The sequence below is a fragment of the Mesoplodon bidens genome (assembly GCF_964165515.1).
Source record: "Mesoplodon bidens genome assembly, chromosome: 3".
Taxonomy (NCBI): Eukaryota; Metazoa; Chordata; class Mammalia; order Artiodactyla; family Ziphiidae; genus Mesoplodon; species Mesoplodon bidens.
Genome location: NC_138178.1, coordinates 36,674,017 through 36,694,167, shown reverse-complemented (window position 1 = coordinate 36,694,167; position 20,151 = coordinate 36,674,017). Strand labels below are relative to the sequence as shown.

Genomic DNA, 20,151 nt, shown 5'->3' with positions numbered 1-20,151 from the left:
TTGCCTCTGCCGGTAGGTGGCAGAAGCGAGAGTAGAAAAGCGCCTGGCAGAGGACCTGGCATACAGCGGGCGTTGAGTACCTGCTTCCTGAATGAGTGAATGAGTAGGAGTCCAGAGTCAGTGCCAGACTGGTGCCACGGAGTGTCCTGGGCTCTTTGGGGCCAGACCCATCTCACTGAACTCTGGGTCTTTCAGTCTCCTTTCCCTCCCATCCCCTCCAACATGGGTAGAACGAGAGGACCAGACAGTCTATGTAAAGAGCAGGGTTTTATTCACAACTTCAACAGGGAAGCAAGAAATACAGCAGGGACATCATCTGCATCTGCACTGGCGATATTCCTGGCAACCCAACCAGAAATCACAGTAACGGAGTAACAGAGATGTGAGTCCATGATTTACATCCAGATGGGGCCGCCAGGATCCCATTCAGCACCTTCCCTGGGTGGGCACAATCTAAGCCATGTCATCTTGTCTTCCTGATTAATGGCATCACTTCTGCAGCATTTGCACCAGCACCCTCCTGTACTGAAGAGGAACACACAGAGGAACTGGCCTGCGCAGGGGGACAGATGATAGGGGCATCCTGCCATTCCTAAGTGCTAGGCATCCACAGAGGTAGGCAGGGGCAGGCCCCCCAGTGCCTTTCTCCCTGAAGGGCCTGGGAGGGGTCAGGGTAGTGGTTTTCTCAGAATAACAGCCTCAACCTCACAGAGTGGTCATGACAGTCAAAGGAGATCATAGAATTAAAGTCCAAGTACCATGCCTGGCCCTGGGCCGGACAGTGTTTTTACTCCCCCACCTCCAGCTCTGCCCAAGACCTCACTTCTTAAGTCCCACCCCCCAGGGCTAAGTACTGCTTCCTCTGAGATTCTCTAGTTGGTCTTCATGTTTCAGGCCTTTGAGACCAGTGGCCCTGGAGGGGACACTGTCTGCCTTCAGACTCAGCCAGCCCGAGCACATGGCCCTTACATCTGAGGTCTCCAGAGGCTGGTGGTTCTTTTTTTTGTTGTTGGCCACACTGCGCGGCATGTGGGATCTTAGTTCCCCATGGGGCTGGGGATGAACCTTCTGTAGGGAATGCCCCTCCCTTCTTTCAAAATGTACATATTATATGCTAGGCATGGTGGGGGACACAAAGTTGAGTCAGCCACTGGTGCTGCCAGAAAGCTCACAGACTGGCAACAGCTCCTGTTTACTAAGTGCTTTCTATGCATTAGGCATCATGCTCAGCATGTGACACAACTGGTCTCATTTAAGAGGAGAGGGGCACTACTGTTCCCATTTTATGGATGAGGAAGATGATGCTTGGAGAGGTTAAATGACATTTCTAAGGTCACACAGTACTAAGTAGCTAGCTTATGAGCCCAGCATGCTGTCACCAGAGCCCCCATTCTACCACGTCACACTGCCTTCTTCACATAGCAACGAAGTACCAGGGAAGGTGGTGTGGGATGGGGACGGCGCCAGGAACAGAGAATGGAGGAGCTGCCCCTCTGCCAGGCTGGAGATGAAAGCTGGCTTGGCTCCAAATCTGGGGCCTTGAACCCCATAGTTCAGTGGTTTACAACCCAGGGTGATTTTGGCTCCCTCCACTGTCCCCTCCCCAGAGGACCTCTGGCAATGTCTGGGGGCATTTTTGGTTGTCCTAACAGTATTTATCCATACTCTAGTGGATAGAGACGAGGGACGCAGCTAAGCGTCCTACAATGCACAGGACAGCTCCCACAACAGAGAACTGTCCAGCCCAGAATATCAAGTGCTGGCATTGAGTAGAGCTAGGGCAAAATTAGGCAGAAACTTCAAAAAGGTGCATTTCAACTCACTGAAACCAAAGGGAAGAAAATATTGCTAAATCACCTATGTGCTCTTTGAGCTCTGAGACATTTGCATGTTTTCTAATGTAATTGTCATCTTGTTCCCATTCTTGCATTGAAGACAGCGATGTCCACAGGGTTAAATAGCTATGGTCACATAACTAACATGCCAACAAAGCTGGGACTGCTTCTAGATTTACCTGACCCTAAAGTTCATAATGATTATAGGAGACTGAACTAGGACCTGGACACCTTGGAGATACTGGGTGCGCTGTCACTCAAGATGTTCGAGCTGCCACCAGGATGCTGCAGAGTAGGGGTTCCTAACCTGAGCCCCATGGTTCTCCAAGGGAACCACGGACTTGCATGGGAAAAGGATTACATCCTCATTGTCACTAAGCTCTAACGGCAATTGAGTATTGCCTTCAATTGTAAAAATGCAGGCCACAACGTATATTAGTAGTAGCAATACCTGTGATTTTGTTACCAATAGAAATCACAGCTGTTTTCACATGCCATGAAAATTGTGGCAGGCATCCAAAACAGCAATTACATTCATCACCATTTCAAAATCAATTGTACTAGTAGATCCTATAATTTAGTGTGTTAATAGAGAAGCAAATTTACTACTACATCACACATTTAAAACTACTTCAGTAACTGTATTTCAATATAATTAATTGGCTTCCTTTGTAATCAAGTATGTTTTATTTTTATAGATTTAAAACCCTTGTTTGAGAAGGGAGCCATAGGCTTCTCTAGACTACGGAGGGATCCGTGGCACTGAAATGTGAAGGACCCCTGATGTAGAGGGATCTAGGGTTAGATGATCTCTACCCTTTCTTCTAGGTATGAAAGTGTATGACTCTGTTTTCTCTAGGAGTGGCTAAAGGCTTGAGAGCACTTAATAAACAAGGATAAAATTCCCAATGTGAATTCTCACTTTGTGAGAATCAAGAATTGACATAAAGCAGATTTCTTGGATCAAATTCCTCCTAGTTATTCTAGCATCAGTTTCCTGCTTCCTGAGGGACAGATGACTCTTGCACAAGCTCTTCCTTTGAAGGATAGGAAGAGCTCATGCCAGAGTCAAGGTGCCTACGGCACTGGAAGAGAGGTCAAGGTGACTACGGTATCCACGGCTCTTCTAAGAACGTGTTCCGAGGCATCTCTTTTGTTTCACGGTGTGACCATACCTCCCACTTCTCCACCAAGGCACAGATCATGGATCCGGGGTGGGCATTTGCACAGAGTAGTGAGCTGTACATTCTGTACACTTCCGCTTCCTCCTCAGTAAAATGAGGTTGATAATAGTGTCTGCCTCACAGGTTTGTGCTCAGTAAGTGCTACTACTGTTTGGGTTTTGTCTTGGTTTGATTTTTTGTTGTTGTTTTTACTATGGGTTTTGGCATTGTGAGCTGAAATGTTGCCTGCCATATCAGTAAACAAAGGATGTTGCAGCCATCAAGCCATCATATTATGGCCCCCCTTATTGGTGCACCACCCCAAGGAGACTCAGGATGAGAAAGCACAGGACACTGGCCCCAGAGAGTGGAGGTGCACATCAAAGGAATGATTTCAGTAAACCCAGACTCTTGCATCTTCCCATACAGACAAAAGCGCTAAATTCCTTAACTTGAGATAGCTGATTTTCTTTAATTAACAGTCATCTTTTGATGTTCCAACTACCTGGTCTTTTGTTGCAAAAACTCCTATATATCGTGGCTCCCCAATCCCCTCCTTGCCACTTCAGAACAGTTTCTCAGCATTATCTGCGATGCTATGTCCCAAGCTTGAAGTCCTCAGAATGTCTGTCGAATAAAACAGACCTCTCGACTTTTAGGTTGTGCAGTATTTTCCGTCCACAGCATCACTGGTCAATTATCTGCTAGGGACTATGCTATTCAATCATTCATTCATTCATTTAACAAATATTTTTAGAGTGTGCAGTGGGGCAATCACTGTGCTGAGTAATGGGGATTACTTGTTAAACACACCAGCTGTGGATTTGCTCTCATAGAACTGATGGTCCAGTATGTGGGCAAGACAGGCAGATTGTGGTAAGAGCTGTGCAGAAGAATGGTACGGAAATAGAAAAACATAGAGCACAGGGTCTGGTTTAGTTTGGGGCCTAGAAGGTTTCCCTGAAAATAGATGAATAGGAATAACTAAGTGAAAAGAGAGGAAGCAGTATGTACAAAGGCCCTGAGTCAGGAGACAGAACGGTCTATCGAAGGTACGAAAAAGTCTATTGTGGATGGAGATCCAATAACCAGGCTGGGAGACACAGCAATGAGGCAGAAAGGCAGCCTGAGACTCAAGCACGGAGGGACTTTTATTCTTTCACTCACGTATTCAGTCAGGCAGCAAATAGGTACTGGGCACTTACTATGTGCAAGGCATTATTTTAGACATTGGGGGACAAAGTGAACAAGACAGACACAGTCCCTATGCCAGGAATTTTTACCTTTGTCCTAAGAACAATGGGAAGGCATGGAACAGTTTTTTTTTTTTTTTTTGGTACATCTTTCTTAGAGTATAACTGCTTTACAATGTTGTGTTAGTTTCTGCTTTATAAGGAATTGAATCAGGTCTACGTACACATATATCCCTGTTATCTCCTCCCTCTTGCGTTTCCCTCCCACCCTCCCTATCCCACCCCTCTAGGTGGTCACAAAGCACTGAGCTGATCTCCCTGTGCTATGCGGCTGCTTCACACTAGATATCTATTTTACATTTGGTAGAGTATATATGTCCATGCCACTCTCTCACTTCTTCCCAGCTTACTGTTCCCCCTCCCCGTGTCCTCAAGTCCATTCTCTAAGTCTGCATCTTTATTCCTAACCTGCCCCTAGGTTCTTCAGATCCACTTTTTTCTTTTTTCTTTTTAGATTCCATAAATATGTGTACCATACGGTATTTATACAGTATAATAAGGTCAAACCAAGAAAATATATTGCAGATAATGAAAGCCAGGCTTCTCCCTGTCATAGAAAGAAGTTTACAAACAAGAAAAAGGTATAGCCTATAATAATGTCCCTATGTGCTGGACTGGCATTCAAGGTTTCAGTATGAATGCATAGATACAGGAAAAAAATTGTGTGTGTGTGTTTGTGCACACGCACGTGCATACACACACAAGGATTAGTGTATATGCAATCAACCTTTTAACCCTCCCAATGACCAAAGCTAGAATGCTTTGAGCAACAAAATAATGATAGTGTTGGATTTCAACCCTTATATATATATCTATATATAGTTATAGATATCTATATCTATAACTATATCTAGATACATAGATATATATGCATCCCCTGGAGTCCATGTGGATATACATAAAGTGAATAAATGGGGAAGAAGGAACAACTCTTCCCTTCCAAAGGATTCCAATTAGTAAAAGTAGACGGAATGAAGAAAATAGAAGGTCACAATTAGAACATCTTCGTAATAATTGTTGTAGGCACAATCCACAGTGGATGCTAAAATTAAGGGGCAATACTTTAAGAAACAGTGGAATATTTGCACAGTGTCAAAGTATTGTCTCTGAAATAAGCATGTATTAATTACAAAGAGAAAAATAGTAACTTAATAGACAAGAAACATGGCAGAAACTACCTGAACCAAGGATCAAGTCACTTGTAAAAGGACTTATTGACATATTGTTCCCCCTGATAGTATGCGCTAAGAAGGGCAAGAATGCATAACCTCACTCTCATCTTGAGAAAACACTAAATAACCCCAGATTGAGGGCCATTCGATAAAACCTCTAGTCAGTGTCATGGTCAAAAGTGTCAAGGTCATGAAAGACAAGAAGAAATTGAGGAAGCATCCCAGATTGGACGAGGCTAGAGAGGCAAGGCAACAAAACACAATGTGGGATCCTGGATTAGAACTCGGGCAGAATAAAGGACAATAGTGGAAAAATGGTAAAATCCCAAAATGTTGACATGTAAAAGACAGAATATTTGGGATTTCATCACACTGTACATGAGAGTGGACCCAAGCCTTACATTAGTGTTTACATTGTAAAATCTGGAGTTTTTCGGTGTCCTTGCATAGTTACTAAAGATCACAAAATATTTCAAACTGCCAAGAAAATAGAGGGGATTTCCTAGAAAAATGTATCTGAGTTAGAAATAAAGTTGTAACTTTTCCACTGTCCCGATAATGCTGTCCACTCCTTGTAACCTACGTAGGCCTTAGAGGAGGAAGGGAGGGAGGGAGGGAGGGAAGGAGGGAAGAAGGGAGGGAGGGAAGGAAGGGGAAGGAGGGAAAGAGTCAAGGAGAGAAGGAGGAAAGGACAGAAGAAAGGAAAGAAAGGAAAGAAGGAAGTACACTGTTGAGGTAGCTGAGGTGTCCCATTGCTTCTCTTCTGTGTGGCTCAGCCTCATTAGCTTAACACAGTCTTACAAGTTACTGTAAAATGGTTGAGTTTTGTCTACATCAAGGGACCTTGGAAACTCCAAGGCCTGTAGCAAACGAAGGGGAATTTCAATTCCAGCACCATGAATGTTTTCTAGAAAGACTCACTGCTAATCTTGAAGCACTATACACTTGACCCTTGCACAGTGTGGGAGTTGGGGCGCCACCCTTCCCCGCCATGGAAAACCCAGGTATAACGTGTAGTTGGCCCTCCGTATACTCAGCTCCTCCGTATCCGAGGTTCCACATCCACATATTCAACCAACCTTGGATACTGCAGTATTTACTAGTCATAGAAATCTGTGTATAAGTGGACACCAGCAGTTCAAACCCATCAGCTGTATAAGAGAAGGAAGCTATTAAACGTGGTTACTCACCAACCACTGCTAAAAAGTCTCTCTGTGCAGACATCTCAAATCCATGGCTAACCTCCTCACAATAGCCAGAAATAAAAGTGTGCTCGTGCCTCCTGCTCCTGCTCTCCCAACTACCACCCACTTCCACACCGGCTTCAGGCTGTCCGTTTGGAACTTCTTGCCACTCTTTCCTGCCCTTGACATTCTTTTAGGTGTGATTCACAGGAAGCGAATGACTGGGATGAGGCAGTGAGAGTGAATCTCTGTGGGATCCGCTCTGAATCCTGTAACTCACACCCCAAAGACAGCCCAGGGCACTGAGCCCAGCAGGGTTGCTCCTGGACTCAGAGAGGCAGCCAAGGTGACCATACCCAAGGCCACCAGAACCCGAATGCAAATAAGTCACCTGCCTTTGTAAGGATGCCACTGAATAATCAAAGTACATTTATTTCTGAATTCCTAGTCACGATCGTGAAAGAGAAATAGTAACTCTTAGGTGATAGAAACAGTAGTAAAATACAGTACACAGGAAGGTCATTTGAATGATAACAAGACAAAAGGTACAACAGCAAATGAAAAATAGCAACTTTAAATACAAAGTGAAGCAGTTTAGTAAGAAATTTTGTTAATAAGAAAAATACATGTCCCCTGTCTTTATTACATGCTGTACAAAATAAAATATTGCACCTTTAAGTCATATAATAAATATATACAAAGAGTATTGTACAAATGATCTCTCTTTTAATTTGAAAAGCCTTCAACAATCAAGTGTGATTGATGATGAACAGCTCCCAGGCTGGTGTGTCCTCGTCACGTTCCCGCACACCCGTTCCCAACCACCAGACCCTCCACGTGCAGTAGTGCTCATCCCAGTGTCAGTGAGGCTGCAGTTAGAACAAGAGGCCTGGTGCTCAGGATATGGCAGAGACTCAGCAAGCTTGTCCACAGACACATGCAAAGCCAGAGCGCACTGCTCGCCTAGGAGTGACCAGGGACTAGGGCCAGCACACCTGCTTCAGGTCACTTTGCTGCCGACAGGCTATAGGCAACATGTGCACAGGCAGCTGGGACCCCGAATAAAGAAGTAGGACCACTTATTTGGGGTTGTGGGCCATCCGAAGCCATGACTGGTAGAATGTAAGGTAAGAGCCCCCTAACCAAATCAGCTTTAGAACTTACAATTAAATACTAGTTCCCAGCTCCTTCAGCAGCAACATCTTCTCCAAAATTTACCTCCACCCTGACGTCATCACTAATGCCAGCATTGGCACGATCCAAACCCAAACCAATTCTGACCTAACCCTAATCCATAAAGCCAACTCTAGCCTTAACAATAAGTTAACCTCCATTTTTCTCACCTAACCCAAGGCTAAAACTAAAATGAACCTTAAACTTATTCACCAAATCCTAACTCTAACTCCTCATCCTAACTGTATCTCCCAGTCTAACGCTAATTCGCTTTGGATTTACTGACAAATCAGTTCAAATTAAAACAGTTATTTACTGTAAACAGCTCTTTTCAGCTATCATGTTTCATAGTTAGATTACTTTCTCATAATTTTTCCAAAATAAAAATCCTTAGGGATACTATCTTATGCATAAATTCGGTCTAACAAGGCTTTGGTTTTTCTGTTTGTGTGCAAGAGAATAGTGCTGAGAAAAGTCTCATTCACAGCTCTCAAAAGAACGCTTTGAATATACTTCAAAATCAGTAGAAGAGGTTAACTTTCCGTCTCCTTTAATTTCCAAGATGCCTCATTTGGTCACAGGTCGATTTCCGTAGTTGTGAAAATGGCAGCCATGTTTACTCAGTGTTTTCTTCCCTAAGTTCTCTAAGAGCAAGGACAAGATGCCATTCCCCCAGGATGCCTGGATCAGTCAGGGTCACAAGCCTGTCCAGAGTGATTGTCTCCTTTTCACGTTTAGTAAGGGTCCAAAAAATGCCATTAGAGCCAACATCTTAACGACTACTGGCCAGAGCTTCTCAAATGTAAATGCCTTATAAACCCGTTGCAACCCTAAAACTGAGAGAAGTCATCAGTTGCCGTGTTTACCAAGCCCTCAGGATGTCCTACTCTGTACTAGTCTATAAATCACAGGAAGAGGCAGCTCGTGACAATGCACAGGTGATCTTGGTGATTTCCTGATTAGAAGGACAGAACGAGGTCCCAGGTGCACTGGCGCACCTGCTGCGGTGTTTTATGTTAGTCCTGGAACGTACCATTTACAAGAGTTGGAATTTAAAAACCGGCCATGGGGAAATGACAGTACCCAATTTTAATAGTGGTGATTTTGCATTGACTTCTGTCTGATTGTAGAACCTAGAGGGTTTTTTGTGAAGAACTATATGTTTTTGTGCCAGCTACATGGGGAAGAGAGCTTTTACATTTTGCTTCATCTTCACAGAGGTATTAGGACCCCCCTGCAAAGCTTTATCCTTCTGGACACGATTGACAGCACCTTTGTTTGTAGAGGTCTAGCGAACACAAATTAAGATGCTTTACAAACGTACAGTGGTGAGTTGCGTCTGTGCAGCCTCCTGCAAAAAAAAAAAAAAGAAATCCATTTAACACATAGCTCATTAGAGATCTAGTTACAAAAAGAAGTGCATGATTTTATGAAAAGCAGAAACTGAGATCACAGAGGGAAGCGAAGAAGCTAGGCTTGGGTTAGGGCCACTGCTTGGCACTGGAGTCAGAAGTGCCCTGGACTCACTTCTTAGCTGGGCCAAGTGGCTTCTCGATGCCCTCAGGGGACATCACAGCCCTTCAGGCCACTTGCTCCTCCCAGTGCTGACAGCAGCACTGGCTTCTGGGGTGTCATGAACCCCAGGGAAATCTTATCAAAGCAATGGACCTCTCCCTAGAAAAATATATATGATTACATTTCCCACATAACTTCAGGGCATTTACACACCTGCCCAATCCCATGCAAGGAAGCCTTGTCTGAGGGGCTGAAACTCCAAGGCAGAAAGAGGCTGTGGAGAGGCTCCCAGTGCTCGTTAGAAGGCCACCGACCACCCTACTCAGTCAACTATTTTTTTCTCTACAGGACACCAAGTTGCACCCACATCAAAGCAGCTACTCTCCTGATGTCCCAAGACACCACATCCGTTCAGAATGGCCCTGCGGACGAGACCCTGACAAGGTTGGCTCCATGCGGTCCGGTTTGCACAAGGCTTCGGGGTGGTCGCAATACCTGAGAGGGGTACGTACTATCACAGGAAGGCCCCAGGCAGTGCCGCCAGGAAGAGGGTTTCTTTCCCGGCTCGCAGCGTCTCTCAGCCACCGTCTTGCAGCTCCTCGTGTGGACACAGTCCACCTTCTGAGACTGGAAGCCCTGACCACAGGCTGTTGTACCAGGGCCTCCAAGGGCCTGTGTGCCAACATGCGTCACAAGCCCCCGACGAGCGGTTCCTCCAAAAGGTGGGTCTGAAATGAGAAAAACAAACAAAAAGGTGGACAGTGGGAGAAAGTGGGGTGTCACTTCTTGCTGGGATCAAGCCTTTTACTGTACTGTACTTTCAGTATAGCAAAGGCTTGACAGTTATGATCTTATTCAACAGGAAACTCATCTGAATTGTTCCTGGCTGACTAAGCAAAGTGGTGGAGGAATCACAACCTCAATAGAGGCAAGCAAACCGCATGTTTCCATGAGCCTCCGGCACCACATCAAGGCACGCACCTCAAAAGACACACTCTCCTGATGAGCTGGAGCAGATCGATTTAGGCAAGGAAGAGAAGAATGACACATTTGTTAACAAACTGTAAGCTCCGTTTATATAAGCGCTTGAAATATATTCTGGTATGAGTATGAATTTGTTTGTGAGCAATCCTCTCCACTAAGAGGAGCGCTCTAGTTTACATTTAGGACACACTGGGCTTCCCTGGTGGCGCAGTGGTTGAGAGTCCGCCTGCCAATGCAGGGGACACGGGTTCGTGCCCCGGACCAGGAAGATCCCACATGCCGCGGAGCGGCTGGGCCCGTGAGCCATGGCTGCTGGGCCTGCGCGTCCGGAGCCTGTGCTCCGCAGCGGGAGAGGCCACGGCAGTGAGAGGCCCGTGTACTGCCAAAAAAAGAGTATTTGGTATAATACATACTATTGAGGATGGCATCATGAGAAATCATAATTTAGTAGGAACTGTCCATTATGAGAGGTGGTATAGAGGACAGATGATGCCACTTTCAGGCGGTCATAGTCACTACTGAAGTGGCAGAGGTTGTGTGCTGCCCTAGGGCGGGGCCGGTACCTCCTGTCATCACAGCCGGACTCAGAACGGTTGGGGTGTTGACAAATTATATGATGCTGTTGCTGCTGCATCCTCACAGCGCGACCCAGGCAACGTCCAGGACACTGGAACAAAAGCACAATGCAGTATAAACAACATTGTGAGCTCATGCATGCTGGGGTTCCAAAACCATGTGCTGCAGCGGCATTGCTGAGGACTAGCTACAGGGGATCAGCTGTCCCCGAGGGAAGTTAAGGAGGATGGAAGCCCAGCTCTAAGGACCAGACAGCCCTCCTTCAGAGCCAGAAGTCTCCTTTCCTCCTCTTTTCCCCCAGAAACTTAGACCACCTCTGGGCAGAAGGGGAAAGCACAGGGCCAATCTGTAATTGACCAGGCTTAGGTTCAGAAATGACTATGCTTAAAACCATAAGCCATGGGCAAGTTTGGGTTTTCCTGCTCAGAGCAAAAATGAAGGCTATGTGTTGAGGTGAGTTCAATTACAGAAAAAAAATATTTTGACATGCAGTTCTTAAATTTTTCTGTACTCATGACACCTATTAATTTTTCCTGTAATTTGTTTTATGCTTGAAAAGGTCTTTCCCGTCCTGATAGTTCTAGTCCAGTTTAATTACTTTTACACTGAGCACTTGAATCAAGTCAGAACTTATTCTGATGTACGCTGTGAGTTTGGGCTCTCATTTTACTTGTTTTTCTTACATTAGTTGACCAGTTTCCCTCATACAATCTTTTTTTTCCCCTAACAACATTATTGTGATATAATTCACATACTGTACAAGTCACTGTTTAACAGATACAACTTAATGGTTTTTAGAGTTGTGCAACCATCACCACAATCAATTTTAAGACATTATCACCATCCCCAAAAGAAACCCTGTACCCTTTAGCATCTACTCCCAATTCCTCTCATGGCCTCTCCCCCTCAGGTCTAGACAACTGTTCAGCTACCTTTTTCTCTAGAGATTTACCTATTGTAGACACTTCATATAAATAGAATCATACAATATGTGGTCTTTTGTGTCTGCCTTCCCTCCATGACCATAATGTCTTTAAGGTTCATCACCTTGTAATACATATTAGTACTTTATTCTTTTGAATGGCCAGATGATATTCCATTGTACAAATACACCACATTTATCTATCTGTCCGTTATTTCCAATTTTTGGAGTTGTATTATGGGTTTGATTTGAGTTATTCCCAGTTTTTGGTTCTTATAAATAATGCTGCTATAAACATTCATGTACAAGTTTTTGTGTGAACCTGTTTTCGTTTCTCTTTGGTACATACCTAGGAGTAGAATTACTGGGTCATATGGTAACCCATACATTTAACCTTTGGAAGAACTGTCAGACTGTTTTCCAAAGTGGCTAGACCATTTTACATTCCCGCTTGCAAAGTATTAAGGTTCCAATTTCTCCATGTCCTCATCAACACTACTCTCTCTCTTTGTGATTAGCATTTCCCTAATGAGTAATGATGCTAAGTATCTTTTCCTGTTCTTATTGGCCATTTGTCTTTATTGGAGAAATGTCTATTCAGATCCTTTTCAATATTTTAATTAGTTTATTTGTGTTTTTATTATTGAGTATGAGTGTTCTTTATATATTTTAGAAACAAGTTCCCTTTCATATATATGATTTTAAAATACTTTCTCCCACTCTGTGGGCTGTCCACTTTCTTGATCATGTCCTTCGTAGCAAAAATAGTTTTTAATTTTGATGTGGTCCAATTTATTTTTGTTGTTGTTGTAGCTTATGTTTTGGTGTCATATCTAAGAAACCGTCTCCTAATCCAAAGCATGAAGATTTATGGCTACATTTTCTTCCAGGAGCTTTATTGTTTTAGCTCTTAAGTTTAGGTCTCTGATGAATTTTGACTTAATTTTTTGTATATGTTGTAGGCTAGGAGTCCAGGTTCTTTCTTTTGGATGTGGCTATTCAGTTGTCCTGCACCATTTGCTGAGATTATTCTTTCCCCATTGAATGGTCTTGTCACCTTTGCAGAAAATCAGTTGACACAGATACATGGATTTATCTCCAGACTTTCAACTCTCTTTCATCAATCTATGTGTCTATGCTATACGAGTACCACACTCTCATTATTATTACAGTTTTGTAGTCAGTTTTGAAACTGAGAAGTCTGAGCCCTCCAACTTTGTTCTTTCTCTAGATTGTTCTGGCTATACTGGGTCCTTTATATTTCCATATGAATTTTAGGATCAGCTTGTCAATTTCTGCAAAGAAGCTGGGATTTTGAAAGGGATTGTGTTGAATCTGTAGATCAAGTGTAGACATTATGAGGTCTTTAAAATTATTACATGTTTTCAAACTAGAAATAAAAAGGCCACTGAAGTATCCTACAGATTTTAATTTATAACAAAGTGAATACCAATATCTAATAACACACGTACAGAAAAATTTCTTTGGGATCCTTTTTCCTAAGTGTAAAGGGGCCTTGAACTGAAAAAGTGAGAAAACCACTGTGGTTTATCCCCAGTGGTGATGGGTCCATTTCTTGCTGTGACCTCACAGTGCCCCACTGTGATGCACTTCACAAAAACTGTATAAAAGAGCCCAGCTGGGCCAAGGTTTTTTGTCCTTAGAGGCCAGGAAGCTAATTTTGGTGACCTGATGGCCTTGGACCCACAGTTAGCTTGTTTTTTCCTTGTTTCTGCAATTTTGTGGATTTTTTTCCTCTTTTCTCTAGCCTTTTTAATTTTTCTCATTTTTATTTCTTCTTTGCCTTTTTCTCCTTTTTATTTTTTTCTCTCTTTATCATTTCTTTTAAAGTTTTAAATTTTTTCTTCTTTTTTTTTTTTTAGGTGTGATAGTTCTCTTTATTATTATTATTTTTTTTAATTTTTTAAATTAGTTTCTGCTTTATAACAAAGTGAATCAGTCATACATATACATCTGTTCCCACATCCCTTCCCTCATGCATCTCCCTCCCTCCCACCCTCCCCAATTTTTTCTTCTTTAGCACTGCTAGTTAGTGCTGTCAGTCAGTGTAGTTAGCAGGCCACCATGATGGAGGGCCGCACAGCCAACTCCGCTGACAAGGAGGCTCATATTGATGAGTATGAGATCCTCCACACCATTGGTGAAGGCAGCTTCGCTAAAGTGAAGCTGGCCCGGCACATTCTGACCGGGACACAGGTGGCTGTGAAGATCATTAAGAAAGGTCGGCAGAGCTGCTCAGCTTCCCAGGCAGTTTACCGGGAAGTGTGCTGTATGAGGGCTCTGGATCACCCCAATATTGTAAAACTGCTGGGGGTGATTGACATGGAGGAGACAATGTTCCTCGTGATGGAGTACCTCAGTGGGGGGGACATGTTCAGCTACCTAGTGAACCACGGCCGTATGACAGAGGCGGAGGCCCGACGCCCGTTCCAGCAGCTGGTCTCCGCCCTGCAGCACTGCCACCAGAGGGGCATCGTGCACAGGGACCTGAAGCTACCGAACCTCCTCTTGGATGCCAACATGAATATAAAACTGACAGACTTCGGCCTCAGCAACAAGTGTGATGAGAGTGGCATACTGGACACGATCTGCGGCACACTCCCGTATGCTGCCCCGGAACTGTTGCGGGGGCAGAGCTACAGCGGCCCTGCGTTGGACGTGTGGAGCCTGGGTGTAGTTCTCTACAGCATGGTAACTGCGTGCCGGCCCTTTGTGGGAGAAGACGTCCGGGAGATGCGGGAGCAAATCCTACGAGGGCAATACCCCATCCCACCTTACCTGTCTTTGGAGATAAGGGCTCTATTACAAAAAATGATTGCCCTCAACCCCAGTGACAGAGGCACCTTATCTGACCTCATGAGGCATCCATGGGTGAACATGGGCCAGAAGGAGCCACTCCAGCCACCCTGTGAAGAGGACCCGGAGGTGACCATGGTGAGGACTCTGGGCTGGACTTGCGACCAGATCCAAGACCTAGGAACAGGCAGTGTGAGCTCCATGAAACCAATGGTGGGGTCCTCCATCATAACTGTGAGGCCCTTCTCTTCCGGGGACCTCAGTGGCAGTGAACTTGAGGCTTCTTTAAGCCCCAAGTTGTCCACCCTGAAAGCCAGATGGCTCTACCAGGGAGAAAATGGGCAGCTGCAGGAAGACCAGCAGGCAGGGCAGAAGACCAGTGAGCCTGCCTGTCCCCCACCCAGCCTGGAGTCGAGGACTGCCACCCCCAGCCCAGCCCACCAGTGTGGCCCTGGGACATCCCCGTCCACCAGCAGCAGGATTGGAGCCCCAGAGGGAACCAGCTGCCCCCCGGGTGTGTCCAACACTGGAAGGTCCTCCCACGCTGGGCAGCCTGAGAGTATGTCCTCATCCACTCCCTCTGGCCACAGACAGAAAAAGCCAGGGGTGGCTAGGAGAATCTGCAACTTTATATCTAAACACCTTTGTTGCAAGCTGAGGCGTCGTCATAAAGTGAAACCACCTGAACCCCATGGATGACCCGAGGCAGGAAGGTAAGGCTGCCACATGCCCTGGGACCCGGTCCAGTTGAAGATGACTCTGTTCTCTGCACGGCCTTCAGAAACATCGTATCCAAGACCCTGGCCAGCTCAGAGGATGGTCCGGAGCAGCCCGGGCCACCGAAAGAGAGGCCACCGTGGCTGCAGGTCCACCCCTCAACCCCCACCTGGGTGAAACTTCAGACTTCAGAGACTGGACTGTCATTCCTGGGGCATGTCTCCCCTCCCCCACTCTTCTGTCTTCCGTGTTGGTGGGGGAGGGGGAGAGTTCTTGTTCCAAGAACTCCTTGGTTCTTCCAATTCTAGTTAATAAACTTGATGCTCCAGAAAGATGTATCACACTCTGCTTTGCATCATCCCTGCACAGAATTGGGGCTGTGCATTTTCCAGTTAGACAAGTGTGTAGCCATGTAGTGCTTGGAATTAATCAGAACAACTAAAGGGGAAGTGACCTAAGAGAATTAGCACAATGACTCCCAGCAGCAACAACTGCTGCACCGCAGGGCAGAAATGCAGAAAGTGTCAAATACCTTCCTGCACTAACATTCCCGAACATTTTCAGAAGGGCCAGAGGGGAACTTTTGGTCTGTGCAGCCTGTGTTAATTACATCAGAGAGGCCCATAAAAGGATAAGAAGGTCCTGTGAACCAGCCTGTGCACAGTGTGGTAAGGTCCCCGTGCAGCTGAGTTTCATGACTGTCACGCAGCAGTTGGGCTCTCCTCTTCCCCCGTGCGGAGGGACCCTGATGCATGGGTTTATTTTATTTTTCTGATGTGCACCATTTTAAAAGTCTTTATTGAATTTGTTACAATATTCCTTCTGTTTTATGTTTTGGTTTTTTTGGCCGCGAGGCACGTGGGATCTTGGTCCCCGACAAGGGATCCAACCCGTACCCCCTGCACTGGAAGGCGAAGTCAACCACCGGACCGCCAGGGAAGTCTCCTTTTTAATTTCATTGTTTTGATGCATGGGTTGGATCACGGGGACTGGATGATTATACTAAGTGATCATACTATCAAAACACTAGATTTGTCAGCGTTCCCTGGTTCCCTGGTTCAATAAGCCCTTGAACACACGGGTGAGTGGAGCAGGGTCTTCTTCCCAGAGGCCTCTCTCTGGGGGCACATGCTCTCGGAGGCATCACCTGCACAGTCCCATTGGCTCTCGTGCGCTTACAGGCCACTTGCCGACTGCGGAATCCTTCACCGCAAGACACAGAGCACTCTGACCACGTGCCCGTGAACCACCTAAGAACAAATACTCCAGGAGCGTATTAGTAAGGACGGGTAGGACAGATCCTACAGGAAGTGCCTTCCAAAGGAAAAATCGATCCTAACATGATGACTGTTTCAGGGCCCTCACATGTCTCTCTGGGAATGGGCAGCAGCACAGATAACTCCCAGCCATACGCTCAGATTTTCTTTTACTCAGAGAAGCAACAGAATCACCACGTGGAGACAACCAATACAGGGGCGGGATAGAGCCGTCTTCAAGTATGTAAGGAGCCATGACTTGTGTGGCTTTGAGAAACCCTGCCACTGTTTACTGAGGCAGATGAGAGACTGGGAAGAGCACTGGTCAAGGTGAACAAGGTCTAGACTCTGTCTTGGCTGCTGACTAACTCTTTTCAACCCTTCTCTGAGCCTCAGGGTCCCAACAGGCACATACAGGGCATAGCAAAGGTGGACAGCTGTGGTGGGGCAAGTCTGTAGACCGGGGTGGAGGTAGGGGAAAGTCCTGCTGGATAATCCCAGGCTGTGAGTTTAGACTGGGCAATGGGTGAGGGGAACGTCTTCCCCTACTTTTTGTTCCATGGGGTTTGCTGGGAAGGTCAGCTTTCTTTGTTCAGAATCCTCTCCGTTTGAGCTCTAGATCACAGGGAGAGCCTAGCATCGCTGACTGTCTTGGGTGGGCCTATCACACCCTGGCTGGGCACTCACACCGTAAGCCCAATGCTGGATCCAGGGGCAGCCCTGGCTGAGCCTCTCCCGGGCCTGGCTCACCTGGGTGTGAGGTGCTGGGCGGCTGAGGCTCATGCCCAGAGCTTTCTTTTGCAGGAGGATCCTGAGCAGATCATGACTCAGCTGCAGTCTCTGGTCCCACAGGGAGATTTGGGGAGCTGTCCCCAATAGGGATGGGCTGGGGGGCTCCAGACTCTTCTTGCCCATGAAGTGACCTAGAAAGGAGGTGCCGAGGCACAAGGAAGTCAGGGAGCAAGGATCCTATCCCAGTAGGAAAGCTCCCCATCTCTCCCACTTTTCAGTTCTCATGGCAAGAAGATACACAACCTCCCTCCTCCTCGTCACCAGGAGCTACAAAGACCGCGGGTGGTGGCAAAGCCTGTACCTCAGCTTTTCCTGAGCAGGTAGATGGGGTGGAGGGGATGGCACAGCTGGAAGGAGGGTGGGATGCCCCAGGGCCAGGAAGAAACTCTGCCAGTTGTCCTGTCTGCTTAGAAGAGGGACGGGGAACGGCAGAGAAGGAAGTGGAGAACAAGAGGTGTCTGGAAGATGGAGGTGCAGAGAGAAGACACACCAGAAGTTAGAAGATTCAGTAGAGTCTTGTCTAAGAGAAGGGGCACGGGCTGGCAGGTAGATTTAGGATCCAGCCCCAGCTCCGCTTTAAACTGGCTGGGTGAGTGATTTAACCAAGTCATTGGGTCTGGGTCTCAAGTTCCCCATCTGTTAGATGAGTTCCAGAGTCCCCTCTAGCCTGGACACTAGTGTCCATGGCTGAGGGGAGGCCAGAGAAGGAAAATGGGGTCAGAGCAGGGTGGGGGGCGCTTGCCCGTACCGCGAAGACTTACCGGTGGCCCAGAGATTGCCCCGCGGTTGCCTTCGGATCTTGCTGGCCCGGCTGCGGGGCTCCGGGAGATCCCAGCTAAACGGGGCGGCGCCGGCGGCGAGCTGAGCGAAGAGCAGAAGGCCTCCGAGCAGCCGAGCGCCCCGCGCCCGCAGGGTCATGGCTGGGAGCCGGCCGCGCCTCAGTTCAGGTGCACTTAGCCACGGCTCAGGTCCCTGACGCGCCCCTGGAGGCGGAGCCTGCCCCGAAGATCCCGCCCCCGGCGCGCTCGCTGCCGCTCCTGCCCCGCCCTCCTCCGACCCTCCTGTCCTCGCCAGACCTTGGGCGGGCGTCTCGGTCTGGGGCCCCCCTCCACAGCCTGCACTGCCGCACTCCTAACCCCACGTGGGCACCGCTTCCTCAGGGCGTTCGGGCCCAAGCCCACCACCTTCAAGCTGGGGACCTGGGCAAAGCCGGCCCCCCTAGCCCTCCCTCACCGTTCCCAACGGCTTTCGGCCAACGAGCGGTTCCTTCACCTCTGTGCCTTTTTCTAAGGGTAGAAAAGGGACGCCTCCTGTGTAACACAGGCGTTACAGTGCCCAGCATAGTGCCAGGCACCAGAGGAGCTCCATAAAATGCCAGTCGGCCCTTCCCTCCTGGGGAATCTGACCGGGTTCACCCAGCTCTCTGCTTTCTCACAGCCGGCACTCACCAGGTGCTGTGGAAATCACAGCAGGTGCTCAGGGTAGAAGTGCAGAACGATGGATGGCCGAGCCCTCCCCTCCCCCACCCTCCGTTCACAAATGGGCGCCCAGCTTGGGAGAGACTGGCTTATCAGTTGGCCAGGATGCAGATCTTTAGGTCAGGGGAGTGAAAAGAGCAGTGGACCAAGAGTCCATATACAAGCTGTGTGACCTCACTGACCCTCACCTTCTTCAATTGTAAAATGGCAATAACCACATTGCCCTATTTTTAATAGTTTTACATTTTTTAGCCCAATTATTTTGTGGCAGGAAGCAACAGTCCTCCTATAGGACTCCCTCAAAGTCAGCACTCTCCTCCTCCAAAGGAGCTGTCCAGACTTGTCTTGGAAAGAAATTTTAGGTCAGTGGCAGCACTTAATGAATAGAAGACACTGTGCTCCAGATTGATTGATTGATTTGTTCATTCGTTCATTCGTTCATTCATTTATTTATTTTTGCCGTATGCGGGCCTCTCACTGTTGTGGCCTCTCCCGTTGCGGAGCACAGGCTCCGGACGCGCAGGCTCAGCGGCCATGGCTCACGGGCCCAGCCGCTCCGCGGCATGTGGGATCTTCCCGGACCGGGGCTCGAACCCGTGTTCCCTGCATCGGCAGGCGGACTCTCAACATTTATTTTTGCTTAAATGTTTACTAAACACCAATGTTCAGAGCACTATGTCAGGCACAGGAGGGCAGGGACACAAAAGATAGTGCCCTGCTCCCACAGAAGTTTACCATCTCATTAGAGAGACAGAGTACAAAAGGAGTGAATGATGGAGGAGCAGGGTACTGACCAACCCCTGGGCCTTGGACTCTTCTCAGAAACACTGCATATTGTGGCTGTGACCGAACCTACTCCCCAGTCTGGCTCAAAAACGGTACTTGCTATTATTACTCTTGCCATATCTAGCTCAGCAAGGCCTGCTAGCTCTGGATCACCATCTTAAAAGGGGAAGCGTGTATGAGAAGCTGGTTGTCATGCTGAGCTCCCAGAAAGAACACACAGGACAAGGACATTCCATTTCTGGCCCAGGCTTTTTTCCCACTCTCCTTGCTTCTCATCTCCCACCCTGGCATTTACACCTCTCTGTATTCTTGTCACTGCTTAGACATGGTGTACAGATATAGCTCTTATCACCTTCCCATAATAATCATTCCCTTTTCAACCCCCTCCCTGTCCTCTGCATCAATCATAGCACCCATCCTATCTTCTCTGGTCCTCAGTCATAGAAATTAGGAGGTGGTACTGAGTGCTGCCTCACTTAAATGCTTGAAGGAATCTTATTTGGTAGGTTTATCTCTCCTCATTTTATA

The 20,151-nt window shown here is 47.0% G+C and overlaps 2 protein-coding genes across 4 annotated transcripts; one reads left to right on the top strand and one right to left on the bottom strand.

The window, feature by feature from the left end:
- Nucleotides 1–463: 463 nt before the first annotated feature.
- Nucleotides 464–18,357, bottom strand: NMB (neuromedin B; the record flags this gene model as incomplete). 3 transcript variants are annotated; one of them, XM_081227762.1, is made up of 4 exons in its annotated part: nt 18,121–18,357; nt 17,318–17,490; nt 10,843–10,946; nt 7,122–10,023 (listed from the first exon to the last, which is right to left on the bottom strand). In XM_081227762.1, the coding sequence occupies exons 1-4, from the start codon at nt 18,275–18,277 to the stop codon at nt 9,873–9,875; spliced, it is 585 nt and encodes a 194-aa protein (XP_081083888.1). In that variant the 5' UTR covers nt 18,278–18,357. The 3 variants fall into 3 exon arrangements, with proteins under 3 accessions (XP_081083889.1, XP_081083890.1, XP_081083888.1); XM_081227763.1 differs by lacking the exons at nt 7,122–10,023; nt 10,843–10,946 and adding an exon at nt 464–520; XM_081227764.1 differs by lacking the exons at nt 7,122–10,023; nt 10,843–10,946 and adding an exon at nt 490–525.
- On the top strand, nt 12,442–16,814 carry LOC308615079 (serine/threonine-protein kinase MARK2-like). The gene has a single exon (XM_081230124.1). The coding sequence runs from the start codon at nt 13,863–13,865 to the stop codon at nt 15,291–15,293; it is 1,431 nt and encodes a 476-aa protein (XP_081086250.1). The 5' UTR covers nt 12,442–13,862; the 3' UTR covers nt 15,294–16,814.
- Nucleotides 18,358–20,151: the final 1,794 nt, after the last annotated feature.